The sequence below is a fragment of the Euleptes europaea genome, chromosome 10 (assembly GCF_029931775.1).
Source record: "Euleptes europaea isolate rEulEur1 chromosome 10, rEulEur1.hap1, whole genome shotgun sequence".
Lineage (NCBI taxonomy): Eukaryota > Metazoa > Chordata > Lepidosauria > Squamata > Sphaerodactylidae > Euleptes > Euleptes europaea.
In genome coordinates, this window is record NC_079321.1 from 3,847,303 (window position 1) to 3,873,765 (window position 26,463).

The 26,463-nt window shown below is 46.2% G+C and overlaps 1 protein-coding gene across 2 annotated transcripts in view; it reads right to left on the bottom strand.

The window, feature by feature from the left end:
* The window catches only part of KIF16B (kinesin family member 16B), a 134,408-nt gene that overhangs the window by 63,832 nt on the left and 44,113 nt on the right, over positions 1-26,463 (bottom strand). For both annotated transcript variants that reach the window (XM_056856650.1, XM_056856649.1), the window contains exons 13-17: positions 17,077-17,196; positions 15,000-15,051; positions 13,624-13,761; positions 704-786; positions 396-484 (exon numbers count right to left, since the gene is read on the bottom strand). In XM_056856650.1, coding sequence (XP_056712628.1) covers positions 396-484; positions 704-786; positions 13,624-13,761; positions 15,000-15,051; positions 17,077-17,196 — 482 coding nt within the window. The remainder of the gene's footprint in view (positions 1-395; positions 485-703; positions 787-13,623; positions 13,762-14,999; positions 15,052-17,076; positions 17,197-26,463) is intronic.

Genomic DNA, 26,463 nt, shown 5'->3' on the forward strand with positions numbered 1-26,463 from the left:
TTGGGGGGGAGAGGGGCTTTTTTATGCAGAAGGATCATATATAAACCATGAGTCGAAAGCGACTTGAAGGCACTCAACACACAAACACACACACACACAAGCCATGCGCATCGCCTTCTCCCCGCCGCCATCCTCTGCAGGACTGTCAATGGCTCAGTGGCTTGGGTGAAGAAACTGCCTGATCAAACTGGCCTGCCATGCCTCTCTTTGGCATGCGTGCCAGGAGTGACCTACCCCTGTCCTATAGCATGCGACCTGTGAACGGATGACAAATTATAGTCACGCACATGCACAGGCAGCGGGATACGTAAGAAAACTCAGTTTGTCAAACAGTGACAATTAAGGGGCACGTACATTATCGATATCAGCAGAACGGCTCCTTGAAATTTACTCACCCAGGATTATACAACATGACCGCAGAGAGGTTCTCGCAGGATTTTGAAAGGTCCGACATGGATAAACTGAAGGAAGAAAGCAGCCCGCTCTAACAAAACAGCAGAAGAGCCAATAATTACTCACCGCTGTCACTATTGAAATTACGGTTGCATAAATTTCCCCCACTGAGCACTGTATTTATTAAACATATAATGAAAATTAGGGCAAAGGGGTCAATCAATCTCACGGGCAAAACCGTTTAGTCAATGAGACGTGTGGTTTTTTTTACCAGAAATGGAGGGTTCCCCGAATACTTTGCTACGCTCACCTTTCTTTTTTCCCTCAGTTTAGCCGCTTCCTTGGGATGGTTGAAACGGAACATATTTGTTCTCCCAAGCAATATGACGGCACCTGGCAAGACAAATGCACACAGCATGTAACCACAACAAAAGATCTTAATGGCACGGAGGGGGGGTCAATCCTTACCAAATAAGCAAATCAAGTTTGTAACAGAATTGCGAGCAAAAACAGTTCTCTCAAATTATACAGTAAGCTTTATATATCTGCAGTCAGCCCGTCCTTCAGTTAGTAAATCCAGAACCATGTAACATTTCTGGGCAGTGAGTGTCAGAGATGGGTGACCTGACAGACTATTTCCCCCGTTAACTAACTTGGTGTATTCATCTTGCCTTTGCACAGATATGACGCCAGTCATCCATTTGGAATGCAGACTACTGTACTATATATTATAATATTTCAGCGCACTAGATTAGGATGTTGACATGAAATATTTTCCTCAGATATTAATGTTCTCCCTCAATGGCATTAAATTAGGAACACTTTTTTTTTAAAGAGAGAGTTTCTAGGGCACTTCCATAATTAAAAAGCAGACTGAAACCATACTCTGTAAATGACACACATATTTATTTCAAGAAATGAGCCGGGAGGAGAACATTTTGTCACTGCTTCGTTCTCCAAGTCACACTGTTGGAGGCAGGAATCAAGAAGAATTGGGACAATTGGACAGGAAGGTCCCAGGTTAGCCCTTTACTAGGTATGGATAGTATGTTTAGGAAGATTCCAGGCAAAACACACTACTCAGCTATGTCAGATGTTACTTCCAGGCATGGAGGAAGATTTGCCGAAGGATTAGGAATGTATGAGTCCCACACGTGACCTCTGGTGTAGTGGCTAAGAGCAGCAGATTCTAATCTGGAGAACAGGGTTTGATTCCCCTCTCCCCTACATGAGTGGCGGACTCCAATCTGAAGCACAGGGTTTGATCCCCTTCTCCTCCACATTCACCCTGTGGGTGACCTTGAGCCAGTCACAGTTTTCTCAGAACTATCTTGGCTTCACCTACCTCACGAGCCTGTTGTTTGCGGGGGGTGGGGGGTGGGAGGCGATTGGAAGCTGCTTTGAGATCCCTTTCGGTAGAGAAAAGCACGGTATAAAAACCTATCTTCTTCTCTTTCATGTGAAGCAGGTTCTTAAGAGATTGCTCAGGCGTCCCCATGCTATCATTTGCACCAAACAGACACACGGTCTCTAATGCTCTCCCTCTGTTATTCACAAATGAAAATATGCTTTTCCAGCCACCAACAAAGACATTTCTTTTTTAAATATACATTCTGCAGCAGCTTTAGCACACAAGGCGGAATATAAGTTGTTTGCCTTCACAACCACCCAATTTAGTAGACACTGCAGTCTACAGAGAAACCGAGTATCACCTGACAAGATGTCAAGGGTCAGCTTGCTGGGGCTTCCTCAGACAAGGAAGACCTTTAAGCTAAAGGCTGTGAAAGAGAGGAGGGGAGGGGATGTAGCTCAGTGGCAGAGCATCTGCTTGGCATGCAGAAGGTCCCAGGTTCAATCCCCAGCATCTCCAATTAAAAAGGACCAGGCAGTAGGTGATGTGAAAGACCTCAGCCTGAGACCCTGAAGAGCTGCTGCCAGTCTCAGTAGACAATACTGACACCTTGATGGACCGATGGCCTGATTCAGTATAAGGCAGCTTCATGTGTGGAGCAGCAGCAGGCTGAGCAGCCACATGCAGATGGGGACTCGCCTGTGTCAGAGGTCCAGCCACCGGCAGTGCCACCAGAGAGCCCCTCAAAGCCACTGGAGCAGAGGCTCAGGAGACTCAAGGCACAGCTACATGAGCAAAGGAGTGCTAGACTGCAGGCCCAGTGAGGAGCACTCCCTGCCGACAGTGATTAGATTAATGAGTTTCACCAGGCAGGGAATGCTGAGATGGGATAACAAGCTACAGCTGGTTCCCCTCTCCCCTGGCCTACTTAAGTCATCAAGTAGGCTTGGCTGTTGTGCAAGGGACTCAACACCAACCTCCCTGAGAATCGGCCTTGGCTCTGTGCTATACTTTGGATCCCTGGTATCGTGACTTCTTGGACTGACCCTGACTCATGCCTTGAACTGCCCTTGTCTGTATTGGTATCTTGGACTCTACCTGAACCATGTTTCATGAGTCAGCCTGCTGCGGCTTCCTTGGACGAAGAGGACCTGGAAGCAGCAGACAGTGGAAGGGAAGAACCACAGCAGGCACGGATGAATGTTCCCCCTGCCTACAACCATCCAGGGCAGGGGACTCACCTGCGTCTGACAGCAGCCCTTCACAGCCTCTGGAGCAGCAATGCAGCAGATCATTCCTACTTAAGCGTAGTAGGAGTGCTAGGTTGCAAGCACAACTAAGGGCACTGCTAGCTGACAGCAGTGAGGATAATGAGCCTCCTACTGCAACAGCTGGTTCCTCCTAGGCTTATTTAAGCAGGTGCATGCATCCAGGCAGGTGTGGGAACCATGTGTGCGACCACCTTGTGCTAACTGCGATTTTACCTGTTTCTGAACTCTGTGTGCCTATGACCCTGGACTGAACCCTGACTATTCTCTTGGACTACGTTTTTACTATTTGGAACAGACCTCTACAGATAAATCCGGCTTTGACTTCGGACCTGCTTCCCTTCCTCTGGCCCTGGGACTTGACACCGTGTATGATTTTGGACTGCTTTCCAGACTACGCTTCGAGCCTCCGGCCCTTGCTCGCTGCCTGCAGCATGACACAAGGGTTGGAAGACCGGTCTTCTGGTTGCCAATGGAGGAATTACAAATTATCCTAGTGCATTCTGGCCATTTCCAAAAAGAATGTTTACTCTAAGGCACTGGTTCCCAACCAGGGGTCCGTGGACCCCCAGGGGTCCGCGAGAACTAAATTAAGGTCCGCGAAACAAAGTTATAAACCCATAATAAATTAATATTTTTAATTAAAAGTTCTCTATTATAAAATATATATATTCAAATATATATTCTAAGTTTAATGTTTAACTAACAGTTATGATTAAAGTTTATTTTCAAATTGTCTGAATTTTTATTTTGAACCTTGGGGTCCCTGCACCGAACAAAAAAAGTCCTAGTGGTCCCTGGTCCAAAAAAGGTTGGGAACCACTGCTCTAAGGGGTGAACTGCTGGCTTTGTGGCCTGACACCTTGGGCCAATCCTAATTTTAGAAGTTCTTCTTCTAAACAGTTAAATTGTGGAACTCCCTGACCCAGGATGTGGTGATGGCTGCCAACTTGGAAGGCTTTAAGAGGGGAGTGGACATGTTCATGGAGGAGAGGGCTATCCATGGCTACTGGTCAAAATGGATACTAGTCCTGATGCATAAGTATCCTCTCTAGTATCAGAGGAGCCTGCCTGTTATATTAGGTGCTGTTGAACCCAGGCAGGATGGTGCTGCTGCAGTTGTCTTGTTTGGGGGCTTCCTAGAGGCACCTGGTTGGTGACTGTGTGAACAAACTGATGGACTTGATGGGCCTGGGTCTGATCCAGCAGGGCCTTTCTTGTGTTTTTATGTTCATATGTTCTTGCTCATGAACAAAGGTGGTTTGTTGGTTCTGGACAAACTTCACATTTTTTCCAGTGTGATGTCCAAATAACCTGCCACTACCCCAAGGATTAATTGTGCCTATGTTTGTTTTTTTTAAATCTATGTGGTGAGACATTTTAAAAATGAATAACAGGATTAAGATGATTCTGGAGATCTATAGGGCAATTTAGAGATTGCATTTCACCGTCTTTGGTTTCCTTCTCTCCGGGGTCTTTTCTGAGTCCATCCTTTTGTTTGAGCAGTTTGCCCCAAACAAGAGCAGATGCTACCAAGTGAGTCAGCTGTTCTGCCTTAATTACTCTCGGAAAGGCTCAAGCAAATAATTTTCTCCTCTCGAGGAGACGCAGGGATGCTCTAGAGGTTCCGGTTCCAAACCAGACCCCCGCTCTGCAAATATCATAAAATACCATGTGCCATGGAATGACTGCAAGCTAAATAATTCAGTAAGGCAAAAGGCTGGTTTGGCTCCCTTCTCCGATCAAGGGTGGAATACGGTTTTACAAGTGAATGGAATGTTTTCCAGCACTGTGTCAAAGCATATCTACACTACCAGTTAAGTTCTTTTTATGCGGTACTCTGAGTGGGTCTCTCCTGCAGAAAAGAGCAACCAAAATGATCAGGGGGCTAGAGCAACTGCCCTATGAGGAGCAGTTAAAACGCTTGGGGATGTTTAGCTTGGAAAGAAGGCGGTTAGGGGGAGACATGACAGAGGTCTGTAAAATTATGCATGGTATGGAGAGAGTGGACAGGGAGAAGCTTTTCTCCCTCTTGTAATACTAGAATGCGGGGTCATCTGCTGAAGCTGGAGGGTGAGAGATTCAAAACAGACAAAAGGAAGTATTTCTTCATACAACCATAGTTATATTGTGGAACTCCCTGCCCTAGGATGTGGTGATGGCTGCCAACTTGGAAGGCTTGAAGAGGGGAGTGGACATGTTCATGGAGGAGAGGGCTATCCATGGCTATTAGTCAAAACGGATACTAGTCATGATGCATATCTATTCTCTACAGTATGCGAGGAGCAGGCCTGTTATATTAGGTGCTGTGGAACACTGGTTGGCCACTGTGTGAACAGACTGCTGGACTTGATGGGCCTGGGCCTGATCCAGCAGGGCCTTTCTTAGGTTCTTAGTGCCTGGAGGGTAATGTCGTTTTGTCATTTTGTCAGTTCCATCTATCTGTTGGTTTTTGCCAGCAATTCTAGGATTTGTATCGATTTTCTAACTGGAAGAGCATTTTGGCACTACACTTTAAAGCAGGGGTCATCAAACTACGGCCCGCAGGCCGGATCCGGCCCGTCAGGTTCTTGAACCCGGCCCCCTCCTCCCTCCAGAGCCGTTGCTGCCGTGCCCGTCCCTTCCCCAAACTAAGGCGGCCGTTTGCTGTATAAAGCGTCGGTGGCAGCTGCGGAGCGGTGACACCCGCGCCGACCCGGGAGCTGCCGCCGCCTCTGCACCTTCCCCGCCGTGGCTGCCCTGAAGAGCCACCGCCGCCGCCTTCCTTTCCCCAGCTGCGCGCGCGGCTCGGGGGACGGGAGGCGCCGCCTCGGACTGCAATGCGCCCCTCGCCGCTGCTCCTCCTCCTGCCGCAGCCCTGAAGGAGCCATGCCGGGCTGGAAGAACATCCCTGTCTGCCTGCAAGCTGAGCGAGATGAGCGAGCGCCGGGGCCCCCGCGTGGGGGGCTTTGGTGGCGGCGCCTCCGGGGAGGGGAGGGCTGAGAGACCCCCGTCTCCTGCCGGCCTCCTCCCGCGCCCTTCCCCTCAGGCGCTCTTTGCCAAGCAGGGGGCCAGCCCAGCCCGCCTCCCGCTCCAGGAGGCGGGAAAGGAGGGTGCGCGGCGTCGGGGGGGTCTCTCAGCCCAGCGAAGGGGGGAGTGTTGGCCATGGAGAGGCACCTGGGGGAGGGGCGGCACGTCCTCCTGCCGCAAGTTAACTTTTCTTTGCCTGGGCGCCTGGCTGCCTTCCCGTTTGGGCGGGGGGGGGCGGCCCCCAACAGTGTTTGAGGGACAGTGAACTGGCCCCGTTTAAAAAGTTTGAGGATCCCTGCTTTAAAGCATGGGTGTCAAACATAAGGCCCAGGGGCCGGATGAGGCCCCTTGAGAGCTCTTATGCAGCCCGTGAGCCAGCCAGCCGCCCCCCTACACACTCTCGATCTGGGCTGGCGAGGCATGGGCTGGCCCAACCAAACGACATTTATGTCATAGCTGGCCCTCGTAACAATTGAGTTCGACATCCCTGCTTTAAAGGCAGCCCTACTCGAAACAACAGGACTACAACACAGCAAAACAGTCCCTCCCCTCCCCAAACCCCGCCCTTTTTTGTGTCTGCCCCAAAAACCTCCCATCGGTGGCAAAGAGGGACCTGGCAACCCTACCTAGAACAGTTTTCTCAAACCTTTTCCCAATTCAGCAACCCCTCTTTTCTGACGGCTGTTCCCTGATTCACAACAGAAATTAAAATGGGGAAAAGGCCATAAAACAAACCACACTTTTCAAATTGTGCCAACTCATCCCTTAGAAAGACAGAATACAGTGTTTTCTTTCAGCTCGAAATTATGCTAACATTGCCTACTTGCGCTTTGTCGCTGTCTAATCTTAAAGAAGATTTACTGTTCATAAAACTTTATGCCGCAAACCCATTTCAATACCATCGCTGTAATTTATGCAATGCAGCATGTTTGGCCTTCCTTTCAATCTGCATACTTTTTTTTTTTAAATGAACCTGTACTGAAGAAGCCCCAGCTGGTTACGATTCTGCCAGCTTACCACTGCAAAAAAGGTTTCTGTTTTAACTCTTTCATACAGTCCTTATTTTCCCCAAAGCTAGGGCAGCCAACCTCCCTTCCCCTCCCCACAACAGAAACCCTGTGAGGTAGGTGGGGCTAAGAGAGCTGTGACTAGCCCAAGGTCACCCAGCTGGCTTCATGTGGAGGAGGGGGGGAAACCAACCTAGTTCACCAGATTAGCCTCCGCCACTCTTGTGGAGGAGTGGGGAATCAAACCCGATTCTCCCGAGTCCACTGCTCCAAACCACCGCTTTTAACCACTACACCATGTTAGAAGCTCCTTGATCCCCTGATCTTGGGCAGCATAGTTTTAAATCTAATTTTTGAGGGATATAAGGACTGAGATAAATTTTGCCACTGCCAATGTAGCCTTGGGATCCCGAGCACTTAGTAAAAGAGGCAATATATCAGACACAGAGACATTGGCTTTATGTATGAAAAGAGGAGAGAGATATCGTGATCTAAGGTCCTCATAGAAACAGCATTCCAAGAACACATGAGCTAATGAGTCGATGGAGCCAGAAGAGCACGGACAGGTCCTTTCCGAGTATGATAAATTCAAAACTCTGCCTTGCGTCACCATAGAAGGGTTAGCATTTAATCTAGCCAGAAAGAAGGCTCTAGAGAGATGAGGAATTGTCAAGAAGTAGGTATATTTCGTATTCAAAAAAATGTAAATTCAACTGTAAATTGGTAGTATTCAAAAATCACAGTTGTAGGCTAATGATTCACTTATATCAATATTTATAAATATAATTTCCTCAGATTGCACTATTGCTTCATAGCACCTTTTCAATCAACAAAATTAAATGTACAGTATTATATATACAACAAGGCAAAATTCATAAAAAATCAAATTCAACAGAAGTAGGTATAGGCAGTAAAACCACGTGGTGGTGGTATTACTTTGGCAATTGGACTCTAGGGCACTGACGTCCCTCCCCAAACCCCGCCCTCCTCAGGCTCCACCCCAAAAGCCTCCCGCCGATGGCGAAGAGGGACCTGGCAACCCTACCCAAAGCATTTCTCAATCTCATCTTTTGCGCTAGCCCGAAAGTTAAATTTACTATGTCCCCTTTTTAGAAGCTCAGGGAATGATTTAAGTGTACTCCGTCAACTGTTGGGGAAGAAGCAGTTCTCCACTGGCATATTTCTACCCCCAGCCCCAGCAAAGAAGGGAGATTCAGACTACAGAGGAACTTCGTGACCGAAGACCGTTTCTCTTTCCAAAAATAGGACTTGACTGCAGTATTTACTTCTACGAAAAGAAAGGAAGAACTAAAGACTTAACAGCTTCAGGGAAGGACTGCCCCTACGTACAGATGTAGATGGTGGAATTTATAGCACTTCCAGGTCTGGGAGCTACGATGGAAATAGTTCTCTACCTGGGGGTGGGGGGGGCGGAGTTGAAGTTCAATTTTATCTCTTAAAAGAAAAGAAAAATTTCCATGCTGTTATTTTATAGGGTTAGATTCCATGCAAGATTTCTCTGGATTGGGGGATTTCTCTGGATTGATTTTCCCTCTCCTGTTGCAGAACACATGCTTATACTGAGTAAGACCCTTAGTCCATTAAGGGCAGTATTGTTTACTCAGATCAGCAGCATTTCTCCAGGATCTCAAGCAAAGGTCTTTCACATCAGCTCCTGCCTTGTCCTTTTAACTGGCGATGTCAGAGATTGAACCTTAAACCTATTGATTCACTTCAACTCCCCACCCCTCTGCAGCTAATCCTGGGGGCCTCCCTTTCCCCCAAGAGCAACATGTTGGAGTCTGTTTTGGTCGGCAGCTAAAGGAAAAGTGAGGAAGTCCCACTCCATGGACAGAAATTCCTTCTGTCCATATAAACCTCAAGTGGCATTTATTTCAATGCCATTCTTTACCAGGCAAACTCAGATGTTGTGTTTCTTGAGCTACAACTGGTAAGAGAGTGAGGTAAGCTTGCCGGTTACGCAGACAGGAGACCATTACTTCCATCTTGATACAGTCATATGGTGGTGGCGAAAAAAGCCACCAAGTTGCAACTGACAATTACCCTGCAAGGTTTTCAAGGCAAGAGACGTTCAGAGGTGGTTTGCCATTGCCTGCCTCTACATAACAACCCTGGACTTCATTGGTGGTCTCCCAAATACTAACCAAGACTGACCCTGCTTAGTTTCCAAGGTCTGATAAGATCGAGCTAGCCTGGGCTATTTAGGGCCAGGCACAGATGAGCAGAGGTAGTTTCCCATTGCCTGCCTCTGCATAGCAACCCTGGACTTCCTTGGTGGTCTCCCATCCAAATACTAACCAGGGCCAACCCTGCTTAGTCTCCAAGGACTGACGAGATCGAGCTAGCCTGAGCCATCCCAGCCAAGGTAGTACAATTATACTGGTCACCAATATGTTTATGGCTCTGATTCAAGGTGCTGGTTTTGACCTTTAACACCCTACACAATGTGGGGCCGCCTTACTTGAAGGATCACCTCTCCTATTATGACGCTCTTTGCCATCGCAGAAAATCCCAAAGCCTGCTCCTGGTAGAACCAGACCTTCAAGCTCTCTGATCACCCACAGCACAGGACCACTCTTTTGTTTGGTTTTTTTGGGGGGCACATGGCTGCTATGGAATGCTCTTTCTGAGGAAGTACAGAAGGCCCCCACACCGTCTGATTTTCATTAAAAATGTAAAGAAGTAGGTATAGGTAGTAAATGTAAAGGTAGTCCCCTGTGCAACCCCTGGGTCATTCCTGACCCATGGGGTGAAGTCACATCCTGACGTTTACTAGGCAGACTGTGTTTGTGGGGGTATTTCCATGGCCTGCCCAAGTCATCTACCCTTTACCCCCAGCAAGCTGGGGACTCGTTTTACCAACCGCAGAAGGATGGAAGGCTGAGTCAACCTACCTGAAACCGACTTCCGTCGGGATCGAACTCAGGTCGTGAGCAGAGCTTGGACTGCAGTACTGCAGCTTACCACTCTGCACCACGGGACTACTTAAAAAAAGCCACCCCTTTTCAAACCAGCATTAGGCAGCTAATCTACCATCTTTCTTATTGCCTGTTTTGGTCTTGTTTGTTGACCGGTGGGGGGGGGGCAGATAGTTTTTTTGTAAGCTGCCGTTATGCTCCGTGTTTTTTGAGGAAAGGCTGCATATAAACAAACATGGAGGATGCAAGATTTGCCTAAGTTTTTCTATTATCTGTCTGCATGTCCATGATCCCCAAGTAGGCCCAAGGAAAAAAGCAAGAATTGCCATCAAACATGGCCTGACCTGGATAGCCCCAAGCTAGCCTAGTCTCATCAGATCTCAAAAGCTAAGCAAGGTCTCGGCCCTGCTTAGTATTTAGAAGGGAGACCTGCACTGAGTACCGGGGGGCGCGGCAGGTTCAGCAAACCACCTCTGAACGTCTCTTGTCTTGAAAACCCTATGGGGTTGCCATAAGTCAGCAGTGACTTGACGGCAAAAAATGGTAATGGAAGAATATAATAATTTTTAAAGTAATGAAGTACTGGGCAATTTGGGATGATGCAAAAATGAAAAGGAAAATTAACTATGGGGGATTTATTAGTGAAGGGAAAAAAACCCTCACAGTGACTTTATATGGAACACTCTGTTCCACGCTTTCAAGATGGACAACAAGATAATTACCGTATTAATCAACTTCAGGAAGGTAGTTTAATTCTTGAGAGACCTTACATGAGACCTGACCTTACATGGGTTTAGCTATATTTTATTGAATAGAAAGAACTATTAAGGCTCGCAATTAGACTAGGCAATGCCGAAAAACATTCAGGTGGAAATCTTTCATTCAATTATGCGGAATCAAAAGGCATATTAACGGCAGCCTGTGCAGTTAATTTGGATAAAGAAGTGGTAATTAATTACAGTGTGTACTGTGCGCAACTTCCCTGGAAGAATCTTAAACGGTCGACACATTTCAAATGAATGGTAATCCAAAACTAAAGGATACATTTAGGCATGCAAGCACCTTAATCAGATACCTGAAGAAGATATTTCAAGGTGCCGGTATCCCAGTCTCCGAGATTAAATGGTGTTTAATAATTGGTGATAAAATATGTGCATTCAAAGGATCGTGTTAAAACTTTCCAGCTTGCGAACTATGATTTTTGTGGTAGATCACGATGGGTAGCCATGTTAGTCCGTCTGCAGCAGTAGAAAAGAGCAAAGAGTCCGGTAGGACCTTAAAGACTAACAAAATTTCTGGCAGGGGATGAGCTTTCGTAAGTCACAGGTATCTGAAGAAGTGAGCTGTGACTCTCGAAAGCTCAAACCTTGCCAGAAATGTTGCTACTCTTTAAGGTGCTACTGGATTCTTGCTCTTTTTTACTGTGATTTTGGTGTACAGATAGTGGCCAGCTGTCTATATTTGACTTAATGGGTTAGGTTTGCCCATAACGCAAAATGGGTTCCTTCTAAATCACAGGCTCTCACACAAACCTACAAATTCACAGGGAACAAAGCTTGTTTAAGCCTCCCCGATTTAGTTACTTATAAATAAAGGGAAGCCGGGCAGATGGGTTAGTACTTTCTTTATAGAGGATGGGGCCGAGTTGTTTTCTGGGGTCCCAGCTTGTCGGACCAGAACCAACGAGTTGAAATTAAATCAAAAGAGTTTCCGTCAAGACATTAGGAAGAATTTTCTAACAGTTAGAGCACTTCCTCGGGAGGTGGTAAGCTCTCCTTCCCTGGAGGTTTTTAAGCAGAGGCTAGGTGGCCATCTGTCAGCAATGCTGATTCTATGACCTTAGGCAGATCATGAGAGGGAGGGCATCTTGGACATCTTCTGGGCATGGAGTAGGGGTGTGCGGGGAGGAGGTAGTTGTGAATTTCCTGCATTGTGCAGGGGGTTGGACTAGATGACCCTGGTGGTCCCTTCCAACTCTGATTCTATGATCCTTCTCTCCCGGCCTGCAGACAAGTCAAAGAAAACAGAGAAAGAGGGATAATAAAGCCAGTTAACCACCCTGAGAGAGAATCACAAGGGGGGAAAGTCCTAAAAATAACAGAGTGCCCTGTTAAGTCGCAGAACACAAACAACAACTGAAGAAACACAGCCCAACGGGATGTGTCTCCATCAATTGATAAAATGAATTGGTGGGGGAAAATGAGGTAAGGCCTTGTATTTCCCAGAGCGTCTGCCTGTACTACGCTAGTGAAGCACAGAAATATAACCATCAGTCTCACAAGCCAGGCTTTGTATTAGAACAGGGGAGAGCCGAGAGAAAATATTTATTCGCCTTGACAAAGGGGGGACTGCAGCTGCTGCTGAGGCAGCCGGGTAACTAGTTACCGCTGACTGATTTTTGTGGTGTTTGGCAACTGGAGAAGTGAGCTCTGGCTCACAAACGCTTGTGCCGGGAAAATAATGGCAATGGATGCGGGCTTAGAAGGCCTTAAAAGGGGATTAGAGAGATGCATGGAGGATACGCCTATCAGTGGCTACCAGCCAGGGTGAATAAAGAGGAACTCCACTTTCAGAGGCGGTCAACCGCTGAATACCAGTGCCCGGAGGCAACATCAGGGGAAGGCCTCGGCCTCTATGCCCTGATGTTGGACCTCCAGAGGAACTGGTTGGCCACTGTGTGGGACAGGATGCTGGACTAGATGGACCCTCACTGGCCTGATCCAGCAGGGCTCTTCTGATGTTCTCATGAAGGCTTTATGCCCTGTTGTTGGCCCTCCAGAGGAACTGGATGGCCACTGTGAGAGCTGTGACTCACAAAAGCTCCTACCCTGCCAGAAATTCTGTTAGTCTTTAAAGTGCTACTTGACGCTTGCTCTTTTCTGCTGCTACAGACAAACACGGCGACCCATTGTGATCCATCAACCAAAAGAGCTACATTTACTTCCGTCTCTAGCATGAGGCCGGCACCTCTGGGAGGTTTGGGGCTTACCTGTTCCTTCAGTGGCAGGTGTTTCAGCCAACTGCCAAACACAAGCCCCCAGTGGGCACGGGCCTTGCTCTCTTTTCTGAAACATGGGATCAGTCCCCCATTGGGGAATACTCCTCAGAAGAGCCATGAGCAGTACATGAAAAAGTTGTATGTGGTTCCCCAGCCCCCAAGAGGGTATCAGTGGCGAAGAATAGACAAAAAAGAGGATATCTTAAACCACCTTCAAGTACTTGAAGGGCTGTCATATAGAGGATGGTGCCAAGTTGTTTTCTGTCGCCCCAGAAGGTCGGACCAGAACCAACAGGTTGAAATTAAATCAACAGAGTTTTTGGCTAAACATTAGGAAGAACTTCCTGACGGAGCGGTTTCCCAGTGGAACAGGCTTCCTCGGGAGGTGATGGGCTCTTCTTCCCTGGAGGTTTTGAAGCAGAGGCTAGATGGCCAACTGTCAGCAATGCTGATTCTATGGCCTTAGGCAGATGATGAGAGGGAGGGCATCTTGGCCATCTTCTGGGCATGGCGTAGAGGGGGTCACTGGGGGTGTGGGGGGGAGGTAGTTGTGCATTTCCTACTTTGTGCAAGGGGTTGGACTAGATGACCCTGGTGGTCCCTTTTAGCTCTATGAGAAGGGAATAAACACAGACGTGCATTCTTTCTTGACAAATACCTTGGTTGAGTTGCGTTGCCTCTGTTATTTGAACCCCATTCACAGAACACTGCGCTCCTCTGAGTGGTATTAAATTAACCGCTCCGTCAAAATGTTCAAAAATGCAGTGCTCGCTTTCCAAGTCGAGGCCGTGAAGGACTGCCAAACAAAGAAACAGATTTTTACTTTTGTTTTAGTAGCCGATACCAACAGCACTTACAGCCCTTCTCCTACAATTTAAAATCTGCTGCACCATTAACTGTGAAAAGGACTCCAAGATATATTTTTTCACATCGTATGGTGCTACCTCTATGCAAGCATATTACTGTGCAAATTCACAGAAACAGTGCGCTGTAGCAAACACTTGTTAACACAAGCAAGGGGAATAGAAGAAGAAGAGTTTTATATGCTGACTTTCTCTACCACTTAAGGCAGAATCAAACCGGTCTGGCCCTTCATGGGTCCAGGCAGATCTCTAGCTCAAAAAGATTTAAGACTGGCGATCTGCCTCTTCCCACGGACAGGAACAGCCTCTATTCAAGGCGGATATGAGTTCGTTTTGCCGTGAAAAGGAACCTTTTTTCCCCCTTGCAGAAGAGTCGTTAGCTATGCGGCTGCTAGGACTGCCCAAGAAACTGTGTTAACCCTTTCCCACCCGGGCTGTGGAGAAACGTATTCCCTCTGTACTACAAGAGAGCTGAGGGCAGAAGTGGTGACAATGGAGGGGTTAAAGGGGGCAGGGCCAGAATGCACGGGGTGTGTGTGTGTGTGTTCTTAGCCAGTGTGTCCTCATTTCACCCATGCAGGTGGAGGTAGAAGCCAGCTGTAGAATCCGGCCCCGACCATGCAGAGCAGGAGCAACTTCGGCGTGTGGCTGGACAGCTATGCCCAGCTGGTGCAACAGACAATCCTGTGCCACCAAATGGGCAAGTACGCCACCGGTTGGATGCCTGCCTGCTTGCCCAGGGGGGGCAGTCATCTGGGGCAGCTGCCTGCTTGGGGTTTGGTCAGTTAATTTTTAAGTTGATAATTTTGTATGGCCCGCAAATGATGTTATAAATATCCAAATGTCCCTTGGCGGAAAAAAGGTTCCCCACTCCTGTTCTATAAGATCTTCTTTTATTACGCCATTGACTTCACACTTTTCTGTCTCACGGCTATCATTTAATCTATCTGCTGTCTGGTACAGATAAGGCTGTTACTCTAGCCATAATTTATTATTTAACGGCCCCTTTGAAAATAGCGCTAAAAGTTATAATCAAGTTACGCCTAAATGTTCATTTGCGTACAGGCGATCATTTTGCACTGGAACTTGGACTGGATCACTGATCATGGATCAAAAATGCAGCAGGATTAACTGGTTTTTAAAGGAAGGGAGAGAGCTGCTGTTCGCTTACCAATATCCTGCTCTGCTGCGGCATCTTCTCTGCCGACATGCGTTCGACCCTCCTACGGTGGAAAAACGTAGGAGTTCTTTATTCCACTACAAAGATTGCGTGATGCTACATGAATTGCATTGGTGGCCACAAAATGGTTTATTTGGAGTTCATTCAGTCTGACGATGGTATCCTTGGATGTTTGAGGCCAACCGCCTGAATTTATGACCTTGGCCCATACTGGCTGCTTAAATCTGCCGGGAGGGGGAGCTGACTGGATCTGAGAGGCAGTTAAAGTCTCCCCGAGGGAAGCAGACCGTGGTCCATCCGCTGCTGAAGAAATCTACCTCAGACCAAGAGACCTGAATAATTATCAACCGGTCTCAAATGTTCTGTTCTTTTTTTTTTTTAAGATGTTCTTTTTATTGTATAATATTAATAAAAACAAAACATGAAAGACAAACAGAACTGAGATTACTACAAAAAAGGTCTCTTACTAATTATTCCTTTAAAGATAACATAATAAACATAGGATATAATAGGAAACATACCATTACTAAGAGAAAATTACACATTCAGTAGTAAATACCAGAATAAACAATATGTGATAAGCTAGATGAGTACATTATGCCAATCACCAGACTATTTCTACTGGTCCCTATATGTTGATAACTTCTCAGGTGGTTTGAGTAAATAACTGTGATATAATAAGTTATATTTCTACTATAAGTTCAAAGATCTAATATTACTTTGCAATAATTCAGCTTGAGTTAACACATCAAATTAAAAAAAAAACACAATAACCCCCCCCCAAAAAACAATAAATACAAAAATATTATCAATAATTCATAATGTTCATATCAAAACATTATACTTCTCTCTGGTCCCACTCCCCCCAGAAAAAAAACCTACACTTTTAAAGAGCAGTATAAATAATATGTTTTCCATTCATCACATAATTCTTTGCTAGGCCTTTTGTTCACCTAATTTGGCAATTTTGCCATTACAGCATATTCTGTAATGTTCCATTCTTGAGCAAGAGAAGGAGAAGAAGAAGAGTTGGTTTTTATATGCCGATTTTCTGTACCACTTAAGGAAGAATCAAACCAGCTTACAATCACCTTCCCTTCCTCTCTCCACAACAGACACCCTGTGAGGTAGGTGGGGCTGAGAGAGCTCTAAGAGAGTTGTGACTAGCTCACGGTCACCCAGCTGGCTTCATGTGGAGGAGTGGGGAAACAAATCCAGTTCACCAGATCGGAGTCCTCTGCTCCAAACCACCGCTCTTAACCACTACACCACACTGGCTCTCTGGATGGGTGGTGATAGACAACTTCAGGGTTTCCTGGATGAATTGAACTACCTGAATCCTTTTCCAGTCTGGCTTCAGGCCTGGACATGGGACTGAAACAGGTTTGGTTGCCCTGGTGGATGACCTGCACTGGGAGTTGGACAGGGTGTGTGTGACCCTGTTGAGTTAAACTGTGTTAAATGGTGGAACTCCCTGCCCCAGTATGCAGTGATGGCTGCCAGCTTGGAAAGCTTGAAGAGGGGAGTGGACATGTTCATGGAGGAGAGGGCTATCCATGGTTACTAGTTAAAATGGATACTAGTCATGATGCACACCTATTCTCTCCAGGATCAGAGGAGCATGCCTAGTATATTAGGTGCCGTGGAACACAGGCAGGGCAATGCTACTCCAGTCGTCTTGCTTATGGGCTTCCTAGAGGCACCTGGCTGGCCACTGTGTGAACAGATGGCTGGACTTGATGGGCCTGGGTCTGATCCAGCATGGCCTTTCTTATGTTCTTAAGTTCTCTGTGTGCCAGGCAAAAAGTGCTTTGCTAATTTCCAGCCAATATTAAATCACAGCTAGGGCAAAATGAATGAAAACCCAATACGCTCAGCAACAATGTCATTCCTCTCCCGTTTGCTATCGGGACAGATATAGGCAGCAGCTGAACCGGGAGCATCTAACAGCTGATATCAAATTATCCCCCAGAAGTAATGGATGCTCCAGCTTATTCAGACAGCCAAATTAACACTACAATTAAAGCTGTCCGTTTAGAAAATGGGATGCAGATAAGTACTGAATTACCTTCAAGTGATACAAGATGATCCCCGTGCTCAGAAGATCGTCATCGATGCCTATGAGATGAGGCAGCTCAGAATCTAACACAACGCCGATTCCTTCTTTCCTTAGAGCCAAGGTTTGCTCCTGCAAAAACAAAAGCCGCACAAAACTCGCTCAACAGGGCATTGTTTATCTGTTAGGGTACAGCACAGAAGTAGAGGAAGAGTTGGTGTTTATACCCCAATTTTCTCAACCTTTAAGGAGTCTTGAAGCAGCTTACAATCGCCTCTCCTTCCTCTCCCCACAACAAGCACCTTGTGAGGTACGTGGGGCTGAGAGAGCTCTAAGAGAACTGAGACTAGCCCAAGGTCACCCAGCAGGCTTCATGTGGATAAAGGGGGAATCGAACCCAGTTCTCCAGATTAGAGTCCACCGCTCTTAACCACTCCACCATGCTCAGACTAGGTAGCCTCTCCAATTGATCTGGAGTTTTTAATGGATGAAAATCTGTACAGAACTCCTCTACAGCCATTCATGCAGGGCTGTTTCCCTCACGGTCACCTCGCTGACTGCTTCAGGGTTTCCTTTTGATTATGCATGCCTTTTCTGGCCATCAGGGATCACCTTGCTCTCCCTGCGCGTTTACGCGCATTTTGCTCATGTTTTCCGGATGCCCTCCCTCTCATGATCTGCCTAAGGTTATAGAATCAGCATTGCTGACAGATGGCCATCTAGCCTCTGTTTGAAAACCTCCAGGGAAGGAGCACTTACCAGCTCCAGAGGAAACCTGTTCCACTGAGGAACCGCTCTAACTGTTAGAAAATTCTTCCTAATGTCTAGAGGGAAACTCTTTTGATTTAATTTCCACCTGTTGGTTCTGGTCCGACCTTCTGGAGCAACAGAAAACAACTCGGTACCATCCTCTATATGACAGCCCTTCAAGGACTTGAAGATGGTTATCATATCACCTCTCAGTGATAGTTATCATATTACATCAACTTTGCAATGTCTAATCAACGTACACACTAGTACAGATGTTGAAGCCCTACAGATACTGTCTAGAGGTGAGGCAATAGAACCTCTCAGGGAATGTACTCTGACCTCGAGTGGCTGTGTCTTATTCTGCACACCAAACTAACATATTTCCTAAAATACCTGGAAAATGCTTGGTTTGGTTACCACTCCCACAAGAAAAAAAAAAGATTCTGTATTCTAGAATCTACCATTCTCTATCTGGAAGAATTTAACATTAAGCATACACCAATGCTACTCTTGAGAATGTACCAGCTTTGGAAGAAAGTATTACTTCCTGTGACCACCAATGAAAGACAAAGAAGAACGGGGTGGGCTGATCATGTTATCCTTGTGGGGAAAAACTCTCTGCTCTAAGGACACACACAGATGGTACAGAGTTGTTTTCTGTTGCCTCAGAAGGTCGGACCAGAACCAATGGGTTGAAATTAAATCAAAAGAGTTTCCGCCTAGACATTTGGAAGAACTTTCTGACAGTTAGAGCGGTTCCTCCAAGGAACAGGCTTCCTTGGGAAGTGGTCAACTCTCCTTCCTTGGAAGTTTTCAAGCAGAGGCTAGATGGCCATCTGTCAGCAATGTTGATTCTATGACCTTAGGCAGTTCATGAGAGGGAGTGCATCTTGGCCATCTTCTGGGCATGGAGTAGGGGGTCACTGGGGGTGTGTGGGAGGGCAGGTAGTTGTGAATTTCCTGCATTGTGCAGGGGGTTGGACTAGATGACCCTGGTGGTCCCTTCCAACTCTATGATTCTAAGATGGTAGGTACACACCACTGAACACATGCAGCTGTCTTATACTGAATCAAACCCTTAGTTCATCAATGTCAATACGGTCTACTCATACCAGCAGTGGCTCTCCAAGAACTCAGGTTGAGGTCTTTGTACTCAGATGGGCATCACCTACTACATGTGCCTATGAGCTGGAGACACCATGCCAGGGATTGAACCTGGGGCCTTCTCCATGCCAGGCAAATGCTCTACCACTGAAACACAGCCCTATCCAGGGAAGCGATACTCTTCAAGCCATAGTAATGGCCAATGAGACAGGTGTCTTGGAAGATGAAATTCGGTCAATGGCAATGCGACAGAAATGTCAAAACAATCATAGAACCATAGAATCAAAGAGTTAGAAAGGACCACCAGGGTCATCTAGTCCAAACCCCTGCACAATGCAAGAAATTCACAACTACCTCCCACCCCACACCCCCAGTGACCCCTACTCCATGCCCAGAAGATGGCTAAGGTGCCCTCCCCCTCATCATCTGCCTAAGGTCATAGAATCAGCATTGCTGACTGATGGCCAATTAACCTCTGCTTAAAAACGTCCAGGGAAGGAGAGCTTACCACCTCCCGAGGAAGGCTGTTCCACTGAGGAACCGCTCTAACTGTTAGAAAATTCTTCCTAATGTCTAGACAGAAATTCTTTTGATTTAATTTGAACCTGTTGGTTCTGGTCCAACCTTCTGGTTGAAATTAAATAATGACTGAAAAGACTAAAAAAAGCTTGCGTGCAACAGAAATCAAGTGTACCTGCACCAGTGCTTTTCTATGTAAGTTATAATGTAGAAAGTCATTCCTGGAATGTAAGCACTGAAAATATATGCAGAAAAATGGCTCTACATTAGAGTTTATACCATCAGCACTTTAAATTTATTGTTCCCCGTAAAAGTAAAACTGGCATTAAATAAAGAAAATGCGCTCAGACTCATTTCTCTGAAGAAAACTGAAACACTAGATATTGTCAGATTAATACCGTGAATAGCTGCTATGTTAAGTAGGATTTGGCCAATACATCTCACCCGTGTACATATATATCGAAATTTCGGATTGTTTAAAAGGGATGATTTGCTATAATCTTTTTAAAAAATGTTTAAGAGATGATTTGTAATGATGCTTTTAAAACGTTTGATTTGAAAATTACGGGAAATAAAAAATTAAAATTATATTCAAACAAACAAGACGACTGCAGCAGCATTGTCCTGCCTGCGTTCCACACCACCTAATATATTCGGCATGCTCCTCTGATCTTGGAGAGAATAGGTATGCATCGTGACTGGTATCTCCTCCATGAACATGTCCGCTCTCCTCTTCAAGCCTTCCAAGTTGGCGGCCATCACCACATCCTGGGGCAGGGAGTTCCACAAATTCCTAGGGCATTCTCAGGGGTGGAGAAGCCTTTTGGCAGCTCATAAAGCCCTTTTGCCCCAGGAACGTGCTGTTTTGCAGGCGTCGAGTTATGCCTGCAAAATAGATGGCGTAGCCCGGTGAAACTCAATGGGGGAGTTTTTTTGGGAATTTTTAAAAAGTGGAGTTTTTAATTTTATTTACGGACCGGGAAGCCTCTTAGGAGGCGGCGCGGCTGTGTCGTCCCCAGCCGTCAACTAACTGCCCCCCCCCTTAGGACTGGCATGCCTGAGTATTAAAATGCAACGGAAACTGCAAAGATCCTGGATATTTCAAGGTCTTGCCAGATAGGAAGGATGTGCCTAATTGGGGGGGGGGGTTCACTTACTGCACAGAAGTTGCCATTTTGGAAGGGGACGAATGTCGAAAAAGAAGTAAAAAAAAGAGGTTGTAAGAAAAGAGGAAGTAAGAAAAGAGGTTGTTCTGCAATCATGGGGGCTACCACTGAAAAGGCCCTCTCTCGTGTATCCACCAAATTAGCTTCTTTGATTGATGGGACAGTCAGGAGGGCTTCTCCCCATGATCCCTATATAAATATCTCAATATTTGGGGGGGGGGTAAAAGCCCCATGCAATATGCTGAGTAGCAAAAACCCATTTGACAAGATATCTAAGGCCTTCATCTAGAAACAGTGAAGAAATTCATTTTATTTTGTGCTATAAAGCCTCAGTTATTAATAATTTAGCTTGTTTGCTTTTACGGCCTGCCGGTAGGGTTGCCAACTGCCAGGTAGTAGCAGGAGATCTCCTGCTAATTCAACTGATCTCCGGCCGATAGAGATCAGATCACCTGGAGAAAAATGGCCGCTTTGGCAATTGGACTCTATGGCATTGAAGTCCCTCCCCAAACCCCACCCTCCTCAGGCTCCGCCCCCAAAATCTCCCGCCGGTTGCGAAGAGGGACCTGGTAACCCTACCTTTGGTGATGTGTACGGATAAAAGATAACAATTATAAAGGGAAACTGGCTGAGCCTATTGAATTACAAAGGTTTTGAGCATACTACTTTAGGAAGATAACTATCATTACCAATTTTCCATTAATTAAAATATTAAATAAACTTATTAATGAGCTAAGTGGGTAATAAATGAGGGAAGTCTATATGTTTCAAGTCACAATGATATAGGTAAACATTTGCAACATTGCTGCACAAAATAAATATTTTGTTTAGAAGTATGACTGATAGGGTTGCCAGGTCCCTCTTCGCCACGGGTGGGAGGGTTTTGGGGCAGAGCCTGAGGAGGGCAGGGATGGGGAGGCCATTACCATAGGTACTGTTAAGTACACAGCTGAGTTCTAGTGATTTCAAGGGTGAACCACATTGGAAACAACAGCTAGAGGAGGACACATCTTAAAATACCCCCATAATTTCGGTGGCGGTGGTATAAAGTGCCATCAAGTCACAGCTAACTTTTAGCCACCCCCCTAAAGCAGGGGTGGCAAGCATACGGCCCGCGGGCCACATCTGGCCCCTTGAGAGCTCTTATCCGGCCCGCGAGCCAGCCGAGGCAACCACACACCCCACTCTCGATCTGGGCTGGCGAGGCATGGCCCGGCCCGACCAAGTGCCATTTATGTCACATCCGTCCCCCATAACCACTGAATTTGACACTCCTATTCTATGGTTTTCAAGGCAACAGACCTTCAGAAGTGGTTTGCCATTGCCTGCTTCTGCATAGCAAACCTGGACTTCCTTGGTGGTCTCCCATCCAAGTACTAACCAAGACTGACCCTACAAAGTTTCCGAGATCTGACGAGATTGGGCTAGCCTGGACCATCCAGGTCAGGGCCCAGATCTCTACGTGTGTGTGTGTGTGTGAGAGAGAGAGAGAGACCAAATAGCATTAAACTAAGCAGTTTCTCTGCATTTATGCTTAAGAAAAAAACGCATCCCTTAGTTCTTCAAATTCTCCCATTTGTAATGCATGTAGAATCACCATCATTTCAACTCAATGAGTGGAGATGGGACTGTGAACAGCACTGAGTGTTCCAAAATGAAAGGGTATTTTTTAATAAACTTAACACATTTTTATATTACTGTGGTGCACAGACCAGAACTTACAGTACGTTTTCTGGTAGTTGATGAAACCATTATCACCTGGCGTTTTCTTCAAGAAATAAATTTGCTCATTTTCACGGCACCATATTTCAGTGACATTAAGTTTACATTATGGGTTATTGGAGACTTATTACAAAAAATTAGGATGACCATAAAAAGGTCAAATGCGGCAGAAAACCCCCTAAACTCACGTTGATCTCCAAGTAAAAAAGATCAAATGTTTTAACAAAGACAGACTTGACTGGCCTTTAAAAATCTATCAGTTTGATTCTGTGTACCCGCGCTATAAAATAATTGGCGCTCTTGCTATCTCAAATGTCATAAGTAATTGGCTGCGGTCAGGCGGCTATGGATTTTGCCCAGATCTTTCTGCCCGTCTTCAAATATGCAAATTCAAGCTTGCATTTCCAACATTTCATCAAGACAATTAGAGTCTCCAAGCTCTGAAACGGATGCGATGTAAATAAATCACAAATTAACCTCAGAGCAGCATAGCAAGAAAAAGGACCACAGATGCCTGACATTTACGTCCACCCTCGCACATTAGAAACACTTGGGCGTGAAAGTTTAAATTCAATAAACAGTCACCTTCTTATTATCAGAGTTCCTGTGCTACTGGAAAAGGCCAAATTAGTGCAGAATGTGATCATGAAAGCAACTAAAAATCAGAGTTCAAGCGAAGCTTAAAGGCTTTCCCATAACTTTTTCACTATCCCCATGTAGATCAAGTTGTGAACTTAGGCACATCATGAAAGGGAGGGCAGGAAGGTTATTGTATGCAATACCTCTACGACTGTGCAGCTTTGCTGTATTAATACATACTCCCAATACTTACGAGTTGCCAACCTCCAGGTACTAGCTGGAGATCTCCTGCTATTACAACTGATCACCGGCCAATAGAGATCAGTTCACCTGGAGAAAATGACCGCTTTGGCAATTGGACTCAATGGCATTGAAGTCCCTCCCCTTCCCAAACCCCGTCCTCCTCAGGTTCTGCCCCAAAAACCTCCCGCTGGTGGCAAAGAGGGACCTGGCAACCCTAATGGCAGTGGATATATTTTTGGTTGCCCCAGAAGGTCGGACCAGAACCAATGGGCTGAAATTGAATCAAAAGAGTTTTCGGCTAAACTTTAGGAAGAACTTTCTGACAGTGGGAGCGGTTCCTCAGTGGAACAGACTTCCTCGGGGAGGTGGAGGTTTCTCCTTTTTTGGAGGTTTGTAAGCAGAGGCTAGATGGTCATCTGTCAGCAATGCTGATTCTGTGAACTTTGGCAGATCACGAGAGGGAGGGCAGAAAGGGTTGCGTCAGTGCTTGGCTTTCATGGTCCTTTCTTGCATGCCCAGAGTAATGCTGATTGCCGCTTTGGGGTCAGGAAGCAATTTCCCCCCAGACCAGATTGGTCAGAGATCCTGGAGGGTTTTTTTTAACCATTTTCTGAGCATGGAGTAGGGGTCACTGGGGGTGTGGGGGGGAGGCAGTTGCAAATTTCCTGCATCATGCAGGGGGTTGGACTAGATGACCCTCAAGGTCCCTTCCAACTCGATGATTCTATGATCTAACGGTACCGTGCAAATGCATGCCCTATGTCCTTTATAGAAGGCAACCAGGGTCATCCATTGTTTAACTGGCCTAACTGATCAAATCACATTCTAACAGGTCAGCAATATGAGCAGCAATGGGTCAGCAATATGAGCAGATCCACCAGCCTATTTTGACCTGTGGTTGGCATTTCTTCCTAGGTGGACAGTTCTGCTGGCTGTATCTGAAGAAGTGAGCTGTGACTCACGAAAGCTCACACCCTGCCAGAAATTTTGTTAGTCTTTAGGGTGCTCCTGGACTCTTTTTCTTTTCTACTGCTACGGACAGACTAACACGGCTGCCCATCGCGATCTAAAAAAATGATCTCATTTTCTCTTCATGTTACTGGTTTGATTCCCCGCTGCTCCACATGAAACCTGCTGGGTGACTATAATATAGTGTGTGCGTGATTTTGAGGTCAAGTCACAGCTGACTTATGGCAACCCTGTAGGGTTTTCAAGGCAAGAGACGTTCGGAGGTGGTTGGCCCACGGGGTCCATGTTGGAGACCCCTGGAGTAGCTGAAGGGCTGCTTTTGGACTGCTATTTTATGCACTGCTGATTATTTTTGAGCTTTTCTTATCTTGTATTCCTTTATTCCTGGAAGCTGCCTGGAGACAGGTGTTTGGCTTTTATAAAGTGTTCAGTTTTTAATAAATCAGTAAAAGCGCTGTGATTATGATATGCAGGAGCGCAAGCACCGGGTCATTACTGACCAATGGGGTGACGTCACATCCTCGCGTTTACTAGGCAGACAGTGTTTACGGGGTAGTTTGCCATTACCTTCCCCTGTTGTCTACACTTTACCCCCAGCAAGCTGGGCCCTCGTTTTACTGACCTCGGAAGGATGGAAGGCTGAGTCAACCTTGAGCCAGGTACCTGAAACTAACTTCTGTCGGGATTGAACTCAGGTCGTGAGCAGAGCTTGGATTGCAGTACTGCAGCTTACCACTCTGTGCCACGGGGCTCTTTTCCTTAATGGATGTAGGACATCATTATAATTTTACATATTTGCGCCCAAGGAGCAGCTATGAAACCTAGAAGAACTTTGTACGGTGAAACTACTCTCTCTATATATATGTACATACACATGCACGCACACTCAAAAAACCTGGAAAACCGCCTGATTAAAAAGTATTAACTTGGTACTCAAAGCCTTGTCAGGCTGATACTCAAGAAAAAAATAATTTTTAAAAACTTCAGGAAAAAAACCCAAAACTCCAGAGCATTTTGATCGACAAGACAATTAGTGCCAAAGTCTGTTGTGAGAAACCTATTTTGACAGACTCGATATTTTTACTGAAGTGACAAGATACCCACGAATTAGACATAAACTAAATTAGGAGGCCTTGCCACCAAAATGGTAGAGGGTCTGAACAGCATTATTGTTTTATGTAGGCCAATCAATTAAAAACTTACTTGGCAAACCTCTGTGGGGTTAGCGTCTATGGCGGGGGGTGTTGCGCGTAAGGCCCGCGGGCTGGATCCGGCCCCTTGGGAGTTCTTCTCCGGCCCGCGAGCCGCTGAGACAGCTACCCCCCACACTCTTGATCTGGGCTAGCGAGGCACGGCATGGCACGGCCCGATTAAGTGGCGTTTATCTCATATCCTGCCCTCGTAACGATTGAGTTCGACACCCCTGGTCTATGGACTTGATGCAAAGCATAGGCAGGGGAACGAAGCTGGTATATCTGCCTCTTTGTTCTTGGTGAAGCCCCTCAAATTCTGTTCTTGGAAGAGGTCGTAGGGTTAGCACTGCCAACTCTTGGTTGGGGAATTCCTGGAGATTCATAGTGGAGGCTGGGGAAGGGAAGGAAACTCAGAGGGATACAATGCCATAGACTCTACCCTCCAAAGCAGCCATTTTCTCCAGAGGAACTGATCTCTGTTGTTTGGAGATCACATGTAATTTGGGGAGATCTCCATGCCCCAACTGGAGGCTGGCAACCCTACATGCAATCCTCAAGAACAGTATGCCGGGGGGGGGGATCGGTAAAGGGGGGGAAAGTAGTGAAAATTGCCATTCCCTCCTTCGCCAATGGAAGCAGCCTTACACAAGCGGAACGGCACCTTTGTAGTCAACCCAAGATCCAGAAATCTCTCTAGGGACAAGGAGAAGCACATTCATCTTCCTGTTCAAAGTGAACATAGGGGTCACTGGGGGTGTGGGGAGGAGGTAGTTGTGACTACATGACCCTGGTGGTCCCTTCCAACTCTATGATTCTACCTTTTATGAAAAAAACCCCTAAAATCTAAAAACGTTCAGTATGAAAGGACTCTGACAACACATTAGAAAATTATTTGCTTCTCTCCAATGACATCCCCTCCAAATCCTGATTAGGTGTGTATGTGTTTTTAAATATATACATTAAATATTAGACCACTCATTAAAGAAAACTATGTTCAAAGGAATATCCACGCGCACCCTGCTAATAAGAGATTTCCTCGTCGGGTTTTTCTCTTCCTCTCGGCCCTTTAGGTCATACCATCCTCATTCGTCAAGAAAACCCATTAAATACTGTGCAGAAAGAGAAGGGGGGGAGGGCAGCCTACCCCACGTACC